Source organism: Hyalella azteca, unplaced genomic scaffold, assembly GCF_000764305.2.
Source record: "Hyalella azteca isolate HAZT.00-mixed unplaced genomic scaffold, Hazt_2.0.2 contig2228, whole genome shotgun sequence".
In the NCBI taxonomy this organism is placed as follows: Eukaryota; Metazoa; Arthropoda; class Malacostraca; order Amphipoda; family Hyalellidae; genus Hyalella; species Hyalella azteca.
In genome coordinates this window covers 184,769-203,939 of record NW_025932511.1, presented here as the reverse complement: position 1 = coordinate 203,939, position 19,171 = coordinate 184,769, and the positions used below count along the sequence as shown (strand labels likewise).

The 19,171-nt window shown below is 35.3% G+C and overlaps 1 protein-coding gene across 1 annotated transcript in view; it reads left to right on the top strand.

The window, feature by feature from the left end:
• The first annotated feature begins 15,624 nt into the window (after positions 1–15,624).
• Positions 15,625–19,171, top strand: part of LOC108675200 — a 47,095-nt gene continuing 43,548 nt past the window's right edge. The window contains exon 1 of the mRNA XM_018163192.2: positions 15,625–16,435. Coding sequence (XP_018018681.2) covers positions 15,904–16,435 — 532 coding nt within the window. The 5' untranslated portion in view covers positions 15,625–15,903. The remainder of the gene's footprint in view (positions 16,436–19,171) is intronic.

Sequence of the window (19,171 nt, the reverse complement as noted above, 5' to 3'; positions counted from 1 at the left end):
TTCACGTTTACGACGGAGCTCTCGCGGACATTGTGAATGCTCTAAGTTGACGCTTCCGGTGATCGTGACTGTCATCCGTTCCTTCCAAAATCCCTCATTTGACATGCCTGGTTTGAGCTTGACGATAACAATCCTGAGTTTAACTCTGATATGATTGACGCCTTACGAGCTGCTGCTGATCGCAACGGGATTTTCCGTGAAAGAAAATTCAAGCTGCTCAGTGCAAAAGCTCAGAGTTTTACAAAATCAATCAGTTTCCCTATAATAACAACGTTCTAGCATCAGTAGCTGTAAATTAAATTTAAATCGCCAATAAATCATTTGCTTCGTGCGATTTATGAGGCACCTCAGAATAAATTTTCTCCCCCTGCCCTGACTTAATATTTTCTCCATTAAGTGGCGATGCGTTTTTTCCACTGGACCGTTACACGGCGACAGCTGTTGATGTCTCGATGAACTATTAGCAGCGTCGTGAATTTTGAAACTCTTATTCATTATTATCTAAGACAGGAATGCGACGAATCATTAACTCTGACATGTTATATTTCTTAAATACCCAGAACACTTCAAGTCATTAATTTTTTTGCAATCAATCTTTGAATTCATTGACAATTAATCACGCACATTCATTGAATTCGTTCATTTAATGTTTAACATTCATATAATGTTTAATTACATTTTCATCGCGAACGCCAGGTCGAGACTAATATATCAATCGATATGTTTTAGATAATATTCCTACAAAAGGGCAACCCAGATATCCCATTGAAAAAATGTATTGCTAGGATTGATTTGCGTAAAAAGAACGAGGAACACCCGAACCAAAAACCAGCTGCCGCATCGGGTTCGTCTACTCGGTGCACGTTTTCATTATTATTATTAAAAATTGATTCATGACCCATCAAACTTCATCAGGATTGATCATTCCAACTTAAAAGCAATTTTTGCATAATTACAAAGCCCAAGAAATTAAAATTCCATTTAGAAGTTTCTTAGAATCTGTAAGTTGAACGTGGGAAATAATGTAACACAAATCAATACGAAATGACATCTCTCACAACGATGATAATTAACATCAATTTATTAAAAAATTTAAGTGTCACTTAGAAGTTTCATAGAATCTGTAAGTGAAAAGTGATGCAATAATGTGACTCATATTAATGTGGAATGACGTCTCTTACAACAATTATAATTAATTGGCACTGATTTGTTTATCGCCACATTCAAGTTATGGCTGTAGAAAATTATCTCATCGTGCACGTCGACATTAATGGAATACAAACAAAGTTTTTAATTCATGTCGCACAATTTACTTAAACAAATTAAATCATGGAGTTGAGATTCCTGGACTTGGAGTAAAATTTCTTATGAAACAAATTTTATTTTACTAGAAAGACTGACACAAATTACTTGTTCCATAATAGCCGAGGACAAATCCACAAAGTATATTGCAAGTTTTCTCCACATTTATCATTTATGACAGGAAATGCTTCAACTGCAGACTATATGTGTATAATGAAATCTAATGTGTTCATTGTCTAAGCGTGTCGGTGAGCGAAACATAGTCGTGAACAAAGGCCATGGTATTGATTAAAGATTTTCGTTCAAATTATAAACTAGCTTCGGTGATTTTCAATGATTATTGTAATGAAAATTCACTTAAAATGCTTTTATTGGGAAGAAATGTTATCATGAAATATCACAGAACGTTAATTGCTTTATTCAGTGATGATCCTATGTGAGTTATAGAATAAGCCTGTTATTTTTTATCACAATTAATGTCATCAAATGATTTATATGAATGTCTCCATATTGAAATGGATTCATATTTCGACATATTTATTCAAATTCTCAATTGAACCTTGAAGGGGACATCTTCCCATTCGCGTCTCGTGCACAGAATTTTGTCTCGGAATCCAGTACTATTCAAGACTATAAAATACTGGTACTACACCTACCAAATTTCTGTTAATTTCTTTCCTGAATGCAATCAACATAGTTCATTTGTTTCTGTTATAAACTAAAAAATTTGCCGCGTGTGTTCGCTTGAAGCCTGACCCCGTAAATATATCAGAGCTGTTCCAGTGTGTATTCACTATACCTATTGTGTCGGGACCTGGACCTGAAATTGAACTATTAGTGCAAAATCGAATTATAATTGGAAATAATAATTGGCCTTGTAAATTTTTGCCAAAGGTCAGAGTTGGAGCTTAATTTATAGATTGGAAAACGTAAATTCGATTTGACACAGAGGAAATAACTGTTTCATGTTCCTAAACCGGACTTCTATGTTGTGAAATATGAGTCTGAACATGTAATTTTTAAATAACTATAAGATGACTTTTAAAAATATTGATTTGATTGGGGATAGCATGTTTCTCACAAGTCAGGAATTTAAAGTGGCAGTAAATAAATCACATCAATTAGTCACAAATTTACGTTTCCTTCTTATTTCGTATTGGGATATCAATGGGTGCTCAGTGTTAATTGTTGCTTTGACTGATTTTTCCTTAAGAACATTGAAAAAGGTTTGGCCTGATGAAATTCGGAGTTACGGCAAGCGTGGTTATTCGCAATACAAAGGTTCCCAAATCTCTGGGATTATTTATCCCGGTTAATGCCAGGTTGACCTGCTAGTCTAACATAGTGTGAATGTAAAGACGCGTATTTAATTCGAGCGCATATCCACGACATACTCAATGTCGAGGCATCACGGTACACGCATCTGTATCTGATAACTTATTCGCCACGTGTAAACTGTAATGCGTTGCAAAACGAGAAAATTAGTGAGAAAATTTAACAATGGAAATGTGATTCTTAATTGGTTACGTACAAACTTTATTTTCAATGTAAAGATATGGATATTCCGCATGATAACCAAAACGAATTGAGAGGAAATTCTAGGCTAAACCTGGGGTGGGTTAGTGCGAATGTATTTTTTCAAGTAACATACGTACTTTTTGAAACTTAATACTCGGATTTGGGAATCAGGATGGAGGGATTCAGGATAGCGGGATTTGGGATTTTGTGATTTTAAATTTTCGTGTATTATCTGTTCCGAGTAGCGGAAGGTTATGTTGCTAGAATTGTTTGTTCTAAATTTGAGGTTTTTGCAATCGTATTTTTTTGTAGGCGTTGGAAATATAGGAAAATTTTGAGCGCGTATCCAAAATCTTTATGGTGTAGTGATTTGTTACTCTGATGTTCTCTCTGTGGGAGTTAAAGGAAATTGCAAAACAAGCGAGTGGTAAGAAGGATTGTGCACGTTACATTTTAAAAGTGACTTCAATTTTATTTCAAATAAAACAAATGTTCTACTATTGGTCATATTTCTCAAAGGCGGCGTTGATAGACTTTCTATCTCTTAAACTTACGTCTCCCGACACAAAGCACGTGATCGTTTTTCAATCAGCTTTTTCTAGACCAAGAATTTTCTTCAATGAAAGAAGAAAATCGTTTTTCCTGCAGCTTTTCTGGCTTAATTGTATTGGTCCGCGCCCGTGCATGCAGTTGAAAGTAAATATAAATACTTATATTAAATATTGAAATAAATTATATTAAATATAATATAATTAATTAAGAATAAATAGGAACACAACACAACAAACCTAACACCTTAAAAACCTAATCCTAACCTAACCATGCGTTTCAATAACTTCCAATCTACTTCACAAGTGACAAGTCCAGTAATTGAGTCCACATTTCGAGGCCTTCCTGAAATAGAGCAAAATAACGCTCTAAATACCTAACTTGAGGATGAATATATAATAACAAATTAACACACAAAAATAACCAATAACATGAAATGATTCACTTCTAGAATTGAACAATCAAAAATATAATCACAGAGCTATCGATTAACGTACCTCCACCGCAAGAACACTAGACACAATGATAAACAAAACTAAATACTGCTGGAGGTCACGGCTAAGGTGATTGAAAGCTGAAAATGATAAATCAAAATCCTAATACCTAACACAATGCTACTTAAGATTTATATATACATCAATAAATCTATTTCCTCTACAGAGGTAAAATGGGACTTCTGCAATAACGGATCTGCGTTTAGGTAATATTTGTTTAAATCATTAACTTTATACAAAATGATTGTGTTCGTTATAACTTTATTCTGCGGAAAGATATTTTAAAGCTCCAGAGATTATATATCCCGAGCGATTCCGGTCAAAAGGTGCTTACACAATGGTGGCTAACATAACTATGAAATAATAACCGTTACTCTTTACCGTGTTATATGACTCGTGAATATGTGTTACTTACTGGCCACTGGAAGACCCAGTAACCCTTTACACGAGGCCAGTAGCATGACAGGTAAAAGTAGGAGTAGGACGAGGCCAGTAGCATGACAGGTAACAGTAGGAGTAGGACGAGGCCAGTAGCATGACAGGTAACAGTAGGAGTAGGACGAGGCCAGTAGCATGGCAGGTAACAGTAGGAGTAGGGCGAGGCCAGTAGCATGACAGGGAACAGTAGGAGTAGGACGAGGCCAGTAGCATGAAAGGTAACAGTAGGAGTAGGACGAGGCCAGTAGCATGAAAGGTAACAGTAGGAGTAGGACGAGGCCAGTAGCATGACAGGGAATAGTAGGAGTAGGACGAGGCCAGTAGCTTGTCTCAGTTAGCATTTGAATGATGTATTGGCCGCCATTTCTGTCCACGTTATCCATCACTTTCAACTTATAGTGAGTAATTTTTTCTCATAAAATTTTAGTTAGTTAGTTTAAAACAATTAGTTTAGTTTAATTAAACAATTAGTTTAAAACACCAATTAGTTTAACACAAAGAATAAGCCACAAAAATCACCATATTTTTACTGAAATCATTTGAAAGTCCTGCTTAATCATCAGCTCGAACATTCTAAAATATGAAGAAGAAATTAATTATTGATAAATTCAAAATTAAAATAAAGATGAGTTAAAACCAAAATTGATAAATCATTTCAATTAAAAGATATCCAAACACATATAAAGCCTATTTATTCACCATTTCATGTATATAAGAGATAAATGCTGCATCCACTAAGCCTCCGCTTGAATATATACAGTAATTCTACAATTCGCAAATCAGAAGCACCAGAAGTGTAAGCTAAAATTTTACAGTAACTATCGATCGTTCTTCAATGACAATATCAATATGACAATGATGTTATCTACCCTTAAGTTTGTTCTGTGCTGCCTTCCTTAAATTATTGTAGGTGCGATTTCTCTTCACTGCGCGTGAAAAGGCGATGGATCCGCAACTCGCACCCGCGTCTGCGAAACACGCAAGTCCTGAAGAATTATAAACGATGTTTTTATAATGAACCTAAATATTTTCGAAAATTAAAAAAATGTGTAATGCGGTATAAGGCTTCTTAAAAAAGGTAGAAAAAGATGCTCACCGTAGCAAAAAGTATACCGAGTGAGTAAAAAAGGTTACCATACGTTCTATGCTGACAACTTTCATACTTTTAAAAAATATCATTTAAAGAACGCATATAAATACGTTAAAGATTTTATTTAGAGTTTAATGTGTTGTTGATAATTACAAGATTATTATTTATTCCTGTCTTAACTGAAACAGAACAGGATTTATCACCTCCTTGCTTTGTGCCACAGGGTGACGTACCGTAAGTGCTAAAAAATCCTCTAAGAAATATCGTTGCTTAATTGGCTGGCCCCATTATTGGTCCACGCCCGTGCAGATTTTGCAAAGTTGTAATGGTAGCCGCATTAGATTGGTGGTAGAAAGTTGTGGTGGTAGCTACATTAGATTAATAGTAGAAAGTTGTAGTGGTAGCTGCATTAGATTAGTATAGTAGAAATTTGTGGTGGTAGCTGCATTAGATTAATAGTAGAAAGTTGTGGTGGTAGCTGCATTAGATTAATAGTAGAAAGTTGTAGTGGTAGCTGCATTAGATTAGTATAGTAGAAAGTTGTGGTGGTAGCTGCATTAGATTAGTAGTAGAATGTTGTGGTGGTAGCTGCATTAGATTAATAGTAGAAAAGTTATGGTGGTAGCTGCATTAGATTGATTAGTAGTAGAATGTTGTGGTTAGCAGAAGCATTGATGCCAGAAAAGTCGGTCGAGTCGCAGAAGAAACAGAGTTGGACACGAAACTTCAAGCAACCTGAGAGTCGCTGTCGCTGAGTCATCCAACAAGCTGTCGAAAATTTTTGAAACGAGGTAAAGTGTGTAAAGGAGGGGTTTTTGAAAGGAGAGTAAATTTTTGAAAGAAGGGTGGTAAAGTACACTGGGCGAGTTATATCTCAAGTTAAATGTTCAGGCTGAAGCTAATTTAGACGTAACCTACTATAAAATGAGGCTCATAGCAATTTTGAACAAAAAACCGTGAACTGAAATTATTTTCTAAAAATAATTTTTTTTGGCTTTCTCTCTATTCACATACACAACAATTTTTCAATGATTTAATCTGAATCCCTGTCTTCTACAACTCAATTTTGGGAGAAAAATAAAACTAAGATAAATAACCAGCATTAAATACTTTATCCAAATCGCTTCAACTACACGTTATTATCCGAGTGTTGAATCCCATTATTGTGAGTTAAATAATTAAGCCAATCCGAAGCATGCCCAATCTACTGGCCAAGCTGGGGGTAAATGGTTCGATCTTTCACGCGATTGTATCTCTTCATTAGCATAAATTAAAATGGATGCAAGAACGAATATTACGAGTAAGAGAAAGTTAGATCTTTTCTTAATGACCGGTGCTTATCGACATGAAGAATTGCAATGGCTTCTGAGCCATTCTACCGAGGAAGCCTAAATGAAATGAAACGATAATGCCGGCTTTAAAATTTCCATAAAGACTGAACTACAAGCACAACCTGCTATCATGCAGGGACCTGAACTACAACACAACCAGCTATAATATCATATCATATCATGTATCATGTCATATCGTATCATATCATATCATATCATATCATATCATATCATATCATATATCATATCATATCATATCATATCATATCATATCATATCATATATCAAATCATATCATATCATATCATATCATATCATATCATATCATATCATATATATATCAAATCATATCATATCATATTGTATCATCATTTCATATCGATATCTTCACATCGAGAACTTGGATTTACCGATTAAGAGAATTCTTTAAAAAATTACTTACGACGCACAGCGTTCAGATAATTTTTTTAACGCCTGAAACTCATCATTTGCAGATCATTTGTATCAATTAATATGAATAATCATGAGCCTCAATATCATATAACACAAACGCAAATGCACATATAACCTTTCAGAACGAAACTTAATTGCATAATCGTAGCAGTCTGGCTCTTCAATAAAGAATAAATAAACATCAACATTGGGAAAAAGAATAAAAAATCAAACGATGCATTAACACAGTCAAATATGAACTGAGGCATAATGCAGTGTAACAAGAAATTCGCTACGCGTTGTTTCATATATGGCAGGGTACAGAATTACTCAATTTTTACTGCAATTTCAGAACGTGAAGTATCTACCAAGACGCTTTTTGGCGTAATCTTGGAATCTTGAGGCAATTTTTCGGCGCTGTCAACAGAATTTCTCACTCGGCTTTAGATCAAATTCAAATATTTTAACAGCTTCCTCGCGTCCAAAGTTATGCATCAAGTAGCCTTACAAGCGAACGTTGCTCACTTTTATTTTTAAACATTCTATCTCCACCCGAATTTTTTCGTATGCTATATTTCGTTCATTCTAGTTTGGTCATTTTTCCGCAGATATTGTCATATTCCCACTCAAGTGAGGGTTAAAGCTAATCCCGCGTAAAACTTCTTAAGTTTTACTTCTACAGAAAATTAAGAAACTTTATTCACATTGCATGAAGCAAATCTGGTTTTAAATAAAGTCGGCTAAAATAAGATATGGCTATTTTATTTGTGCATATTTAGGTGATAAATTTTTCGGTTAACGAAAAAGTTAACCTAATACTCATTGTAATTTAGGACCGTAATCTTTAATCTAACTTATAGTTGAGCTAGTGATGCAGTATCACATTTTGATAGTTTACACATAGTAAATCTTTTAAAATATAGTTCAATTGACTGAAAATAAATTTCCTTCAATAATTACCAAAAGCCTTGCTTCAGCTCCTTCGTTGGTTTTCAAATTCAGTTTTACTTCCTGTTCCGAGTCAAAGCAAATGATTCACTCAGTATAATCACGATTTACTAATGGCTTCACCACCACCATCAGCCTTTTCATTATTTGCGTCTCATCCATCTCAGGAACCTCGTCCATCAGTCTGATAATAATCTTTACTTACTAGCGGTCTCTGCCACGGCATCTCAGACGTTAAACTGGCTCCATGTTTTCAGTCCTGCAGTAGGCGACTTTAGTTCATGGGTATTTTGCATTAGCTCGGCAAGTTGTCTGCAAGATAAATGCTTCTGGTGTCTTGTGGGACGCGGGCATATGTCCTCGTTGAGCCGAGCTGAGGTATGGCGTCCAGTCACTCACAGTAGAACATTCGAAAAAAAACTTAGCTTTGAAATTCGAAAATTGAAATATTTATTTCAATTGCTGAGTGAAAATAGTGAAAAGTATTTAATACAAGCAGGTGTTCTTTAATATTTACTGATTGCGTCGAAATTATTCAGGGACAAAGTAGGTTTCTATATGCATCTTAGTCACATTCTACAATACTAAAATTACGCTTAAATAACGACTAAAGACGACGGTGTCAAATTTTGGGTTAGTGTTTTTGTAAATTGATTGTTGGAAAGGAAAAGTTTGAGTCAGATATCAGACAATTACAGTAAGCTGAAACATTAATAATTTCGACCTAACAGCATTCAAAGAAGTAATCGTAGAAGTTTGTTTTTCTATTTACAAGCCCCCGTTTATCTCCGGCCACAAAGGTTATGCAAATATTCAATATACTAAGACTTTAATTTGTGGAAAGCTTTTTAATGTAAGCAAAATAATAATGCGAATAACAATAAAATTGTTGAATATCGTCCATTCGTGCATGAGTTTCATTATGCGTGGCAACCTCAGAGCTCAGCTTGCTTCTCATCGGGACTTTTAGTGATATGGTGACTTGATATTCAATGCATGGCTTCGCAGTGCTGTCATATATTCTTATCTGTAACATTCTCTCATTGTATTATGCATACAGTCTTCTCCGAAATAGGTGAATAGTGAAACAACGCGCCCTGGGATGATAGAATTCATTATTCATTTCATTAGGAGCTCGATACGTGTCCTGATTGAGCCCAATCTGTTCAGATCTCTATGGCAAATTTTCATTACCAAGTATTGTGTTTTTCGCGATTGAATCTTGGTTAATTAAGTCCTTGGTTTCTTTCTAATAATGGATTTATTCTAAATCTAATGTGACTATTTTTCAAATATCATCTTCAAATTTTTCGCTTGCACGTATGTTTGTTGAAGCAAATTCAATCGTTGATATCCGTGAATAGCATTAATCATTCCATGATCTTATTCTGTGGATAAAATAACAGCATCACCACCAGCAATTTTTGAATACCAGCAACCTAATAACAACAGCAATAATCTACAGAGGGAGATGTAAGAAGTTATCATGTTCATGTTATTTAATCCTAATTTTAGCTATTTGCACGTTTACGGCTCTTTTTAGACAGTAAATCTATTGTTTATGCTCTGTGAAAAAGGATAATTCTGTAACATAGCTGTACATATATGTTCATTTGATAACGATTTTATCAGTTGAACTTGATTTCTTTTAAACTTTGTATTGGAATACCTCTGAAAAATAAGATAGTTAAGGAAATTTCCAATATATATCATATAAACAGTCGTATTCAAAACTTGAATCGCTTATTCTCAACGCGTTTTGTATATTGTTGCATAGGAACAATTTTATAAAATTTCAATTAAATAAATATTCATCTACTCACCATTTTACGGAAACTCAAGCCCTGAAAAATCATTGGCTATTTAAACTTCGCGCTCTGGCTATTCCTGTCATTCGTGATACAAATATTTTTCTTCTGAAAGGCATACTTTTCTATCACAGCATCCACACAATAAAATAAAAATTCGCTACGACTTCTCCGAATAAAATCCCCAGGGGAAATTTTTTTTTGCAGAATTCTTCTAGTAACTTCAGTAAAAAAGCATCGGATCGTTCGTCGCCGTTGGAAGTTTTTGTGAGTGAATGAATGATATCAAAGGAATGCGAGACTTCGTTAGAAGATCTTAACGGAGTTCGGCTTGTTTGTGAATACAAGTTATACATCACTAAAAGTTTAAGCAATTCATCAGAATATTTTCCCGTCTGTCTCAATAGATAAATTGTTAATTAACTAAATAAAATTAGTTTGTAACTTTTCGGAAATTATTTGAGTTTCATATGCATGTTGGTACGGAAAGTTGAAAGTTATTGAGTAGCTATTTAATTACGCCGGTGGATTGCACTGTGAGTAGGAAAAATTGTGCTATAAATTTGTTCACCTCTAATTTGAAAGTTAACTCAAAATGTATATTTTTTTTAATTACTACAGGTGCATGTTCAAATCATTTCTTTAAATTCACGTGCTATATTTGATTATGAAGTTCACAAGCAAAACTTGACCTAGCATAGTTTGTATCATATGATGCTATAAAATTTCGGGCTAATTTTGTTTGATGACTAAATAATTTTCAAATAAATTAATGGTCAAATTATGAACTTTAAATCTATCTATTTTCATTTATGACTCATGTGAACCATGGCAATGTCATCATGGCACCAATCCTTACAGCCGAGACGTTCTTTGAGGCAAGAAATTTCTTAAATGGACGTTTTAAGAACTTCCTTTAATACGCAGAAAAATCGTCATTGCCTCTTCCTGCTCGCGATACATCAAAAATTGTTGTTTCCTTATAAATTCTTGTTTCTTTTCCAGTTCATTTTCTTGCCACGTCTCTCGCAGGTATTGCTTAAGTTTAAAACACTGCCGGTGCACGTGTCAATATTCCGTTAATGGCAGTTCTGTCTCGTCGTGAAGTAGCTGAAAGTTCTTAGAGGCGAAATCAGTTCGTACGACTTTCCCATTGATACAACGCAAACCACAAAACAAACAAAAGAGGTTAAAATACTAAATTCAGCATTGTTTACTGGAATTTTGCTTTAATTTTCTACTTATTGCCATATCGGATGTTTATTAAATTCTCAAGCGAGTACTAAAGCCATCCTCGCTTCTAATGTAAATTGAGGTACATAGAATATAAAATATTACCGCATAATTGACATGCATTGACCTGCTTGCAGTCTTCGACTGCTCGGTATTTCGCCAGGTAGCACAAATAAATTTTCTGGCGCAATTCAATTGGTACTGCGGCGAAATGCATAAATGCATCCGTTGAGGCTTACAGACTAATGATGTAAATAGAAATAATAAAGCTTCCAGTATTCTTAAGCAATTTTGTTTTCATATTCGAGGACATCAGAAATTTTTACCCTTAGCAATATCTGCGGTGTGCGTTTAAAAGCTATCAATTCTTACCATGCAGTGGGCTTTGAAGCATTGCAATAGCACGACTCTTCTTCTCGAGGTCTCGAGTGCCGCGGCCTTTGGTGTATCACTATTGATTTGACTGCGTCATCAGGTGACCATCCTGCATAGCTCGGTCAGAGGACCAGCTCACATTTTAGCCCACAACGACCATCGCGATATTTTATTTGGCATTTCTCCACTGCGGTGCGATCATTTCGAGGCAGCAAAGCAAGCTCAAGGCTTACGGAGAATTTTTTGTGGAGTTTAGATTTTCGATGCGCGTTAAAGGCCAGGATATCACCCAGAACACTTAGCCGCACGAGCCTCCGATAGCCGAATGCTACCTGCCAAAGTCAAGGCAATATCCCATTGGAACTTTCTTACCCTGGCTGTCGTGAGCGCCTGAATGTTAAACAGACTAAACCCCAGGTGATCCCGAATCCCTCGCTCTTTTTCGAACCATTTGCTCTGAAATACTCGGGTGTACTCACTGAGAGTCCATAAAGAATTCAAATACTGAATTAGTAATTGAGGTCGCGAATGGACTGAGCAGTAAGTCAGAAAGTTCAAGTCTTCACAGCATCGTTCAGTTTTCCTCTCCCTAGCGGCATAACGATATACCACGTCAAAGTTTTGAGTGGAGTTTGGATTTCTTTTATTTATTCCATCTATTCAGTGTCCTTTATATATCGAATACTCCAAACATTATTCGTGCCGGCAGGTTAGAGCATCTCCCTTAGTTTAAACCGAGTGAAATTGTATTTCATTCCAGAAGGTTCTTTTGATGCACTTAACAGAAGCTCGAACAACTCTATTTCAACGAGTTGCTGGATGAATTTTCATGGAAAGCGCTTAATCTACTTGAACTGAAATTGGTTCGAGGTAAAATATTTTTCTTTATTCTAGCCGATATCTCCTTCACTTTCAAATAGAATACGGTGAGCTGCATCAATTGTATTAATATTTCCTATGTATTTTCTCTCTGAAGCTTCATCAATAGTTGGATACATCAAGAATTATTCTCTGCCCACACCACAGCTGCGTCTCTATAGACCGACAGATGCAGAGGAAATTAATTCTAATATCGACCACTGATCGAAGTAACATTGAAAGCCTATAACTATTGTACTATTTGTTGATTTGGCACTAAAGAGGGCAAAACGATAATAATTTATATCACATGAATGTAGTAAGATGACAGCAAGTTAATTTAATTTTAAACCGTCTGACTGGAGCCTATTGTGGCCTCGATATATATGACTGTTAAACCATTATTGAATCATATTCTCGTATTAGCCTGATCATGATGGAGTAATAACACGGAGGGCAGGCATAGCTGTCCGTTGCTGTCACATTTTATTGTTGCATTAATTTTCATGATCGAGCAATTGACTAGGAAGTGGTTATTTTCGTTTTTTTCCCGGTCAGAGGCAAATTAACACGCATGCGAGCACAACTGACGACTTAAAAATATATGGATAAAGTTTTTCTTTGTTTAATTGTGATTACTGATCATTCGTTAATCTAATCGTGTATACTCTACGTTATGCATGTGATATTTGAATTCGTTTTTATGCATTAATATTTTCGAAAATCATCGTCAAACCGTAAAGTGTACCGACAGCAACGCTCCCTCTGGCCCAGATGCATGGGAATTTCAAAGAGCCGAGAAGAACAGCCTTGTGCTAGACATGCAAATTGATGCAGGAGGTCGCATTTTATGATGAAGGCTTTGTCTACTCCACTTTCTTCCACAGGTTCTTCCCCAAAGGGCTCTAGGGTCTGAGGAACCGTTCCTCTCACAGAAATTAGGTGCTGATGAGCGCTCGTGACACCGAAATTTTGACAAGGAAATTTCCTCGTCATCAAATAGGCGACCAAAATCGTGGAATAATTTTAAGATATTTCTTGTTCCTGACGCCACTGAGCTTCTAGTGAGTTGCCGAGGTACACGTGGAACAGGTGATGTGATGAAAATGTTTGAAAAAAAAATGTCCCTGTCTTAGTCAAGAAAGGAACCACACACCAAGTGAATCTACGACGTACGAGATTTCGGTCAATTTAATAACTTTAAATTTTTAACATTCAGTATTAGATTTTTAAGCCAGAATAATAAAACACAAGCACTAAAAAAATTTTTTGGTAAACATACTCTGGTCTGTGACCTCAATGACAAAATAAAACATGATTATACAAAAATAATTTGAAAAACAAAACTAGTTATTTCCCGTAATCATTTTAAATGTAATAAAATAATAAACCAAGAATCTTTTCGTATTATTTTAATTTCTATTTAAACCCATGTAATGTTGTATTAATTTCTAATTTCAATACTCCCGTTGATATTGACTACTTAGAAGTGTCGTATATCATCTGGTCTTCCTATCTTCCTCCTTTCAATCGTTAGTGGATGTACCACTCAGGGGATGCATATACCAGTTAATCAATAATATAAATATATATTTTAAATGTCTAGCTTCAGCCTCTGCATTATCTTGTTATCTTTTCTGAGTTGAGCCTTTGCATCATCTAAGTGGATACAAAAATAATTGTAGCAGTCTTCGGGAGCATTTTTTTCAACGCTGTTTAAATTTACGCCTATTCTTCTCTAAAATTTTAGTTAAATTACTTTTATTTAAAAACTCGTAATTACATTTTCCTTTCATAATAAGTGTCCTCATAAATATTATGAATGATCTAAAAAATTTTTTTCCATTTCTTAATAACTGCCTGACGCCTTTAACTGTGCTATGTGATTGATTGTTAAGTTAAATCTTTCCTATTCTAAATAAACGCAAGAATGCCACAAAAAGGAAAATTATTCTCGCTATTAAGATGTAGGTACTATTTCTGCTTTATTTTGAACCGTTGCAATAAACTAAATTCCTCTGTGGCTATCGCTGTACGAAATTAGACATGTCCAGCTAAGATACGTATTATTTTAAATAGAGATCTTCCGTTCCCGAATTGTCTTCGCCCATTTTCAGCCGACGGTGCATCAAATAACTTAGCCAATGGTATAACAATCATATTTTATCCTGGACCTCCAAGCCTAGTAATATAATTATTTTTGGTTATTTTCTCGCTCTGCCAATATTGCAGCAAGTGCAACGTCGCAAATATCGGAAGCTTTGGTCGTTCAATAAAGATTACCGGCAAGGTATAATATGCAGCAAATAATTCCCACCTTTCGGAGCACCAATAACACTTTATCTTCTCTGTATTGGCCCAGACGATGCCCCGGCCAACCAGGCTTAAAAGAACGGAATCGTACCGGCTTTATACCAAGATCTTTAACGCTGACCACGGCAGCTCGAACTAGGTAGAAGCTGGAGAATTCTAGAGGAGTTAAGACAAGAGCCTGGCAGGCGTGGAAAAAATATATGGACGTGTTTATGCAGGGTGAGGAAAATGCACACTTCCTGAATTACGCGGAATAGAAATCCGGGAAGATGAGAAGACAGAGCCTCGTTCATTATCTGCAGAATAGGCAGAACCTACGCACTGTCCCATGGCTCTTGCTCGATCATAAGGTGCAGAGTAGCACTGATTACCATATATCTTATCACATTATTTTCTGCTTAATATTTGTGTCGACACTCCCACAAGGACCCCACACGCGATAGACCCACATAAATGAATATCTATTTGCCCGGACTCAAGAAAAGAAAGACATCGAGACAAGATCGAATGAAATGTTAATAGTGCAGATGTTTTCTGCGATGTTGTATTGTGTACGTTGTACAATATATTGCAAAATTTGCACGCCGCTCTCAGCGGGATACAATTTCACGATGTATTTGGTTCTCAATAGTTAGAATTTATTCGAATCCATCAAAGGTTACGGAAAATTGCTACATCGATAAAACATTTACGTAGATGAATACTGCTGAGATGCGGTCTATATTTTCTGGCGGCAATTGAATAATAGATGATTGCTTTATTTAGGTTATTTTTTTTACTACTTCCATAATTTTTGTTTATGATTAAACATAACTCATAAATTGAATTAATAAACGGTTCAATATCATAACTAATGCATGAATGAAACTGTGTAAAGTTCTCTTCTTTATTTTCGTTGTAAAATAACACTAACTTTTCATTGCAGGTATTTGAAAACTAAAAAAGTAATTTAACAAAATCGCAAAAAATAACACAAAAACAAATAGACGAAATTCATCTTTACTTTGTGTGAAAATTTTTAGTCGAAATATTTGAATCCACAAATCGAAATGAGAACTAATGGATTCATTTAGTAATTCTAAAAATTTTAATGAAACAGTTACACCACGGGCCTCACAAGGTCAAAAGAAACAACTTCACAGAGTTCACATTTGTTGAACTTTGAAAAAGGTGACGTGATTTGTGAACCTAAGGCAAATTTTCTCTGTTAAGCAATGTTTCCTCTGAAAGTCTTTGTGTTAGCTGTAATATTTGTAATACAACTTCAGTTTGCCTTCTCATCAAATAAACATTACGGCAGTGATGAATGGAAAACATTTTTCTCAAAGAGTGGCAATAAATCTGACTGGAGTCGAAGTTTCGTAGAAAATCCGCGCGTGGACATGAACGTTTCTGAGTTACCCACTCTATATCATAATATTTACGGAGGTAACTATTTTATTCCTACGGTGACGAGAAATTATAGACTATCATGGGATAAAATTTTACCACGTGTCGAACAAGGTGACTCGGCGCCAGACCAGCGCCTTGATATTTCTAATGACTTTCCATCGATAAATGCAAAGTCTTCATTTGCTCGTCGCTCTGCATCAGTGTCTGAAACATCACCCGGAAATACAGCCAACTTTATTACAGACAAAACTCGTAACGAAACTGAGGATATCGATGACGATGGGGTGGATATTCATCACTACGACTACTCAGCGGTGAAAAACATCGTGGCTGAGAATCCTTCACTCGATGTCGGTGAGTTTGCATCTGATTTTTAGTCCATAATAATATACGAGTTAGTTTCTGAATATTATTCAATTTGATAGCTCACAATTAATTGCTAATTTCATGGAATGTTCTCGAAATAAATTATGCTATATCGGAAACATGTATCGGGATACATTCAACAAAATTTTCAACGAAGCATCCTTGTAAGTGTAAATCCATGACATCGTGCTATACATAATAGCCCTTCTTTTCCATTTCCTTTATCTTGCGTTAAATTTTCGACCAAAGTTGCCCAAAAGACTGAGATTTATTTCATCCTAACTTTTGAGCAAGTTTAATTTATAGGGATTTCGGTTTAAGCAGAAGCCTGAATACTTGCAAGCTTTAGCTTAAGGCATCAAACCTAAAAGCCGTTGCTTAGTCAGCAGAAAATAATGAGAGTTAATTTTTTTAATTTCTAGGAGCTGCTGAATAGTTTTACATTACTTTTGCGCTATCTATCGTTCAAGTTTACAATGTTTTACGAATGTTCAGACCAAAGGCATCAGCTTAGATAAGAATTTTCAAACTACATTCTCTATTCTATTAAAAATCGTACTTAATTTAACACTCAAATCCGCTAAAAATTTTCCTCTCGAGGAATAAACCATCACAAAAAAGTCCGTCCTAGAAATTGCTTGTCGCTAAACAAGCATCGATAAAATATCTTCGGATTGGAATCTAATTCTCTTGCTTTCAGCTAGAGCTCCCCTTGTTTTGATAGATTCGATCTCGGGATTTGATCCCAGAGATGCCATAGTAAAGGACGGGAACAATTTGACTGAGTGTTTGTTTTCCAGATCAGTTCCGTAAAAATCGCGTTTATTCGATGCACGGAGATTGCACCTGCAAGCAATCAAATATCTATGATTCACTCGTACAAGAATAATGCGTTGTTTCTTAAATAATTTTAGCTGAAATGTCTTCTGCTGATATATGTCATTTTTCAATTAAATGATCACTGGATGTCTTCGACGTCAACTGAGAAATGTGAACTTGTATTTGGCTTGAAATTATAAAGAAAAAGGTTTGAAAAGTTTATAAAGTTTTGAAATTTCTAAAGAAAATAAAAGAACTTGGAGTTCAATCTTTGGCGGGTAAAAACCACCACTATGACACTATATTTTCATGAGTTTCTACGAGGATTCATCTGATATACTATTCAATATTTTGTACCTAATGGCTAATATCTAAACAACAGAAGAAAATATTATTCAGCCGAGGTTTTACCCATACAAACGTAGGAGGTGCTTGTCAACCAAAATGTTTTGAAAAAAATATTGCTCCTCAAAATTTTTTAGCTAATGAAGAAATCAAAAAGAAGAATTTTCAGTCACAAAACTTTAGTAACACTCTAGACAAAGCCACTCCCCATCGCCCTAAATAACTTCGACAACCTGTGCCATCTGTTGTATACCTTTAATTTTTAAATCTTAACTAAAACATTATGAATATTTCTTTCGCTTTCTTTTTCATTAATTTCAAGAGGATGCTAGAAAGTTTTTGGTTTCTAACTAGAGAATTTTTAGCGCTGCGTTATTGGCGACGAGGTTCATTAAGCTGCCGAATCTTAGAACGACAGCAAAAAATTTATTATGAAAATATTTTCATCAGAAGTGAAAGATTTTAAGCGAGAACCATGACAAAATATTTGAATGAAAATAAGTTCATCGGATGAAAACAATTTTGACGTCATTCTTCATCCGATTTATTTGTCACGCAATTCTGATTTGCAGAATAAATTTTGCGAAATTCAGTTGATTTAAATATTTATCATTCGAACAGTTAAACACAAAAGTGTTCAATGTTCTGTTCATTTCGTCATCTCCCCATGGAATGAAATGTTAGAACCAGAAGACCCTTGTGAACTTCAAACAGTTTTTCTGCTGGAAGAAATTCCAGAGGGAAGCTAAAGTTTGGGTGGCCCAATCATCAAGGTCTTTTTAACCTTTCACGGAGAAGCCCGTTAATAGAAGTCACAGGAAATGTCAAAAGAAAATAGCTTTTCAGCGTGGATTTCTAATTTACAAAGCGGACCCTTCATACACAAGTAGACCATTAGGCACTCGCAAAAATAGCTCTCGTCCAGACTTAATGTGTTAATAGAAGGCATCATAGGCATCCCCGTTCACGAGAAGGCTCTTATTAAAGCAGAGCTTTTAACAAATGGAAACGCTTTCAGTAGTTGGGCGCTGGCCGCGCATCGTCGACAATAAAGCAGCTACGATGTTCATCATTCCACATCTGCCTTTGAATGCAGTCCAGCCAAATACGCTACAGCACTCGAACAAATAGTGAGGCTTTTAGCCATACAAATGATGATATTGCATACGGTTGATTGCTATCTATGGAATAGCTGTGCTCTCTTCTAATCTATATTAATTAACACTCATGAAAAATATAGTTAAATTCCAATGATGCGAGACCTGCTTTATGCATCCAATTTTTTGGTGTGTATTTTGAAACGATTGAGGCTTTTTATCGTAATAACTTTTAACTTCAGCCAACACCTTGCCAAACATATCTAAATTCTTTAAAATAGCCTTTGGATACAGATATTTTATAGTAATTCATGACTTCAACATAAGATCTGGGCACCTCTGTTTCTGACGCGTCAAATTCCGCATTCGGGTTTTTCTGGATTCATCCCGTTTCGAAAGTAAGACATGATCTGTATGTAGTTTTTGAACGAAATCCCTTTATAAAAATCACAAATTGATCTCA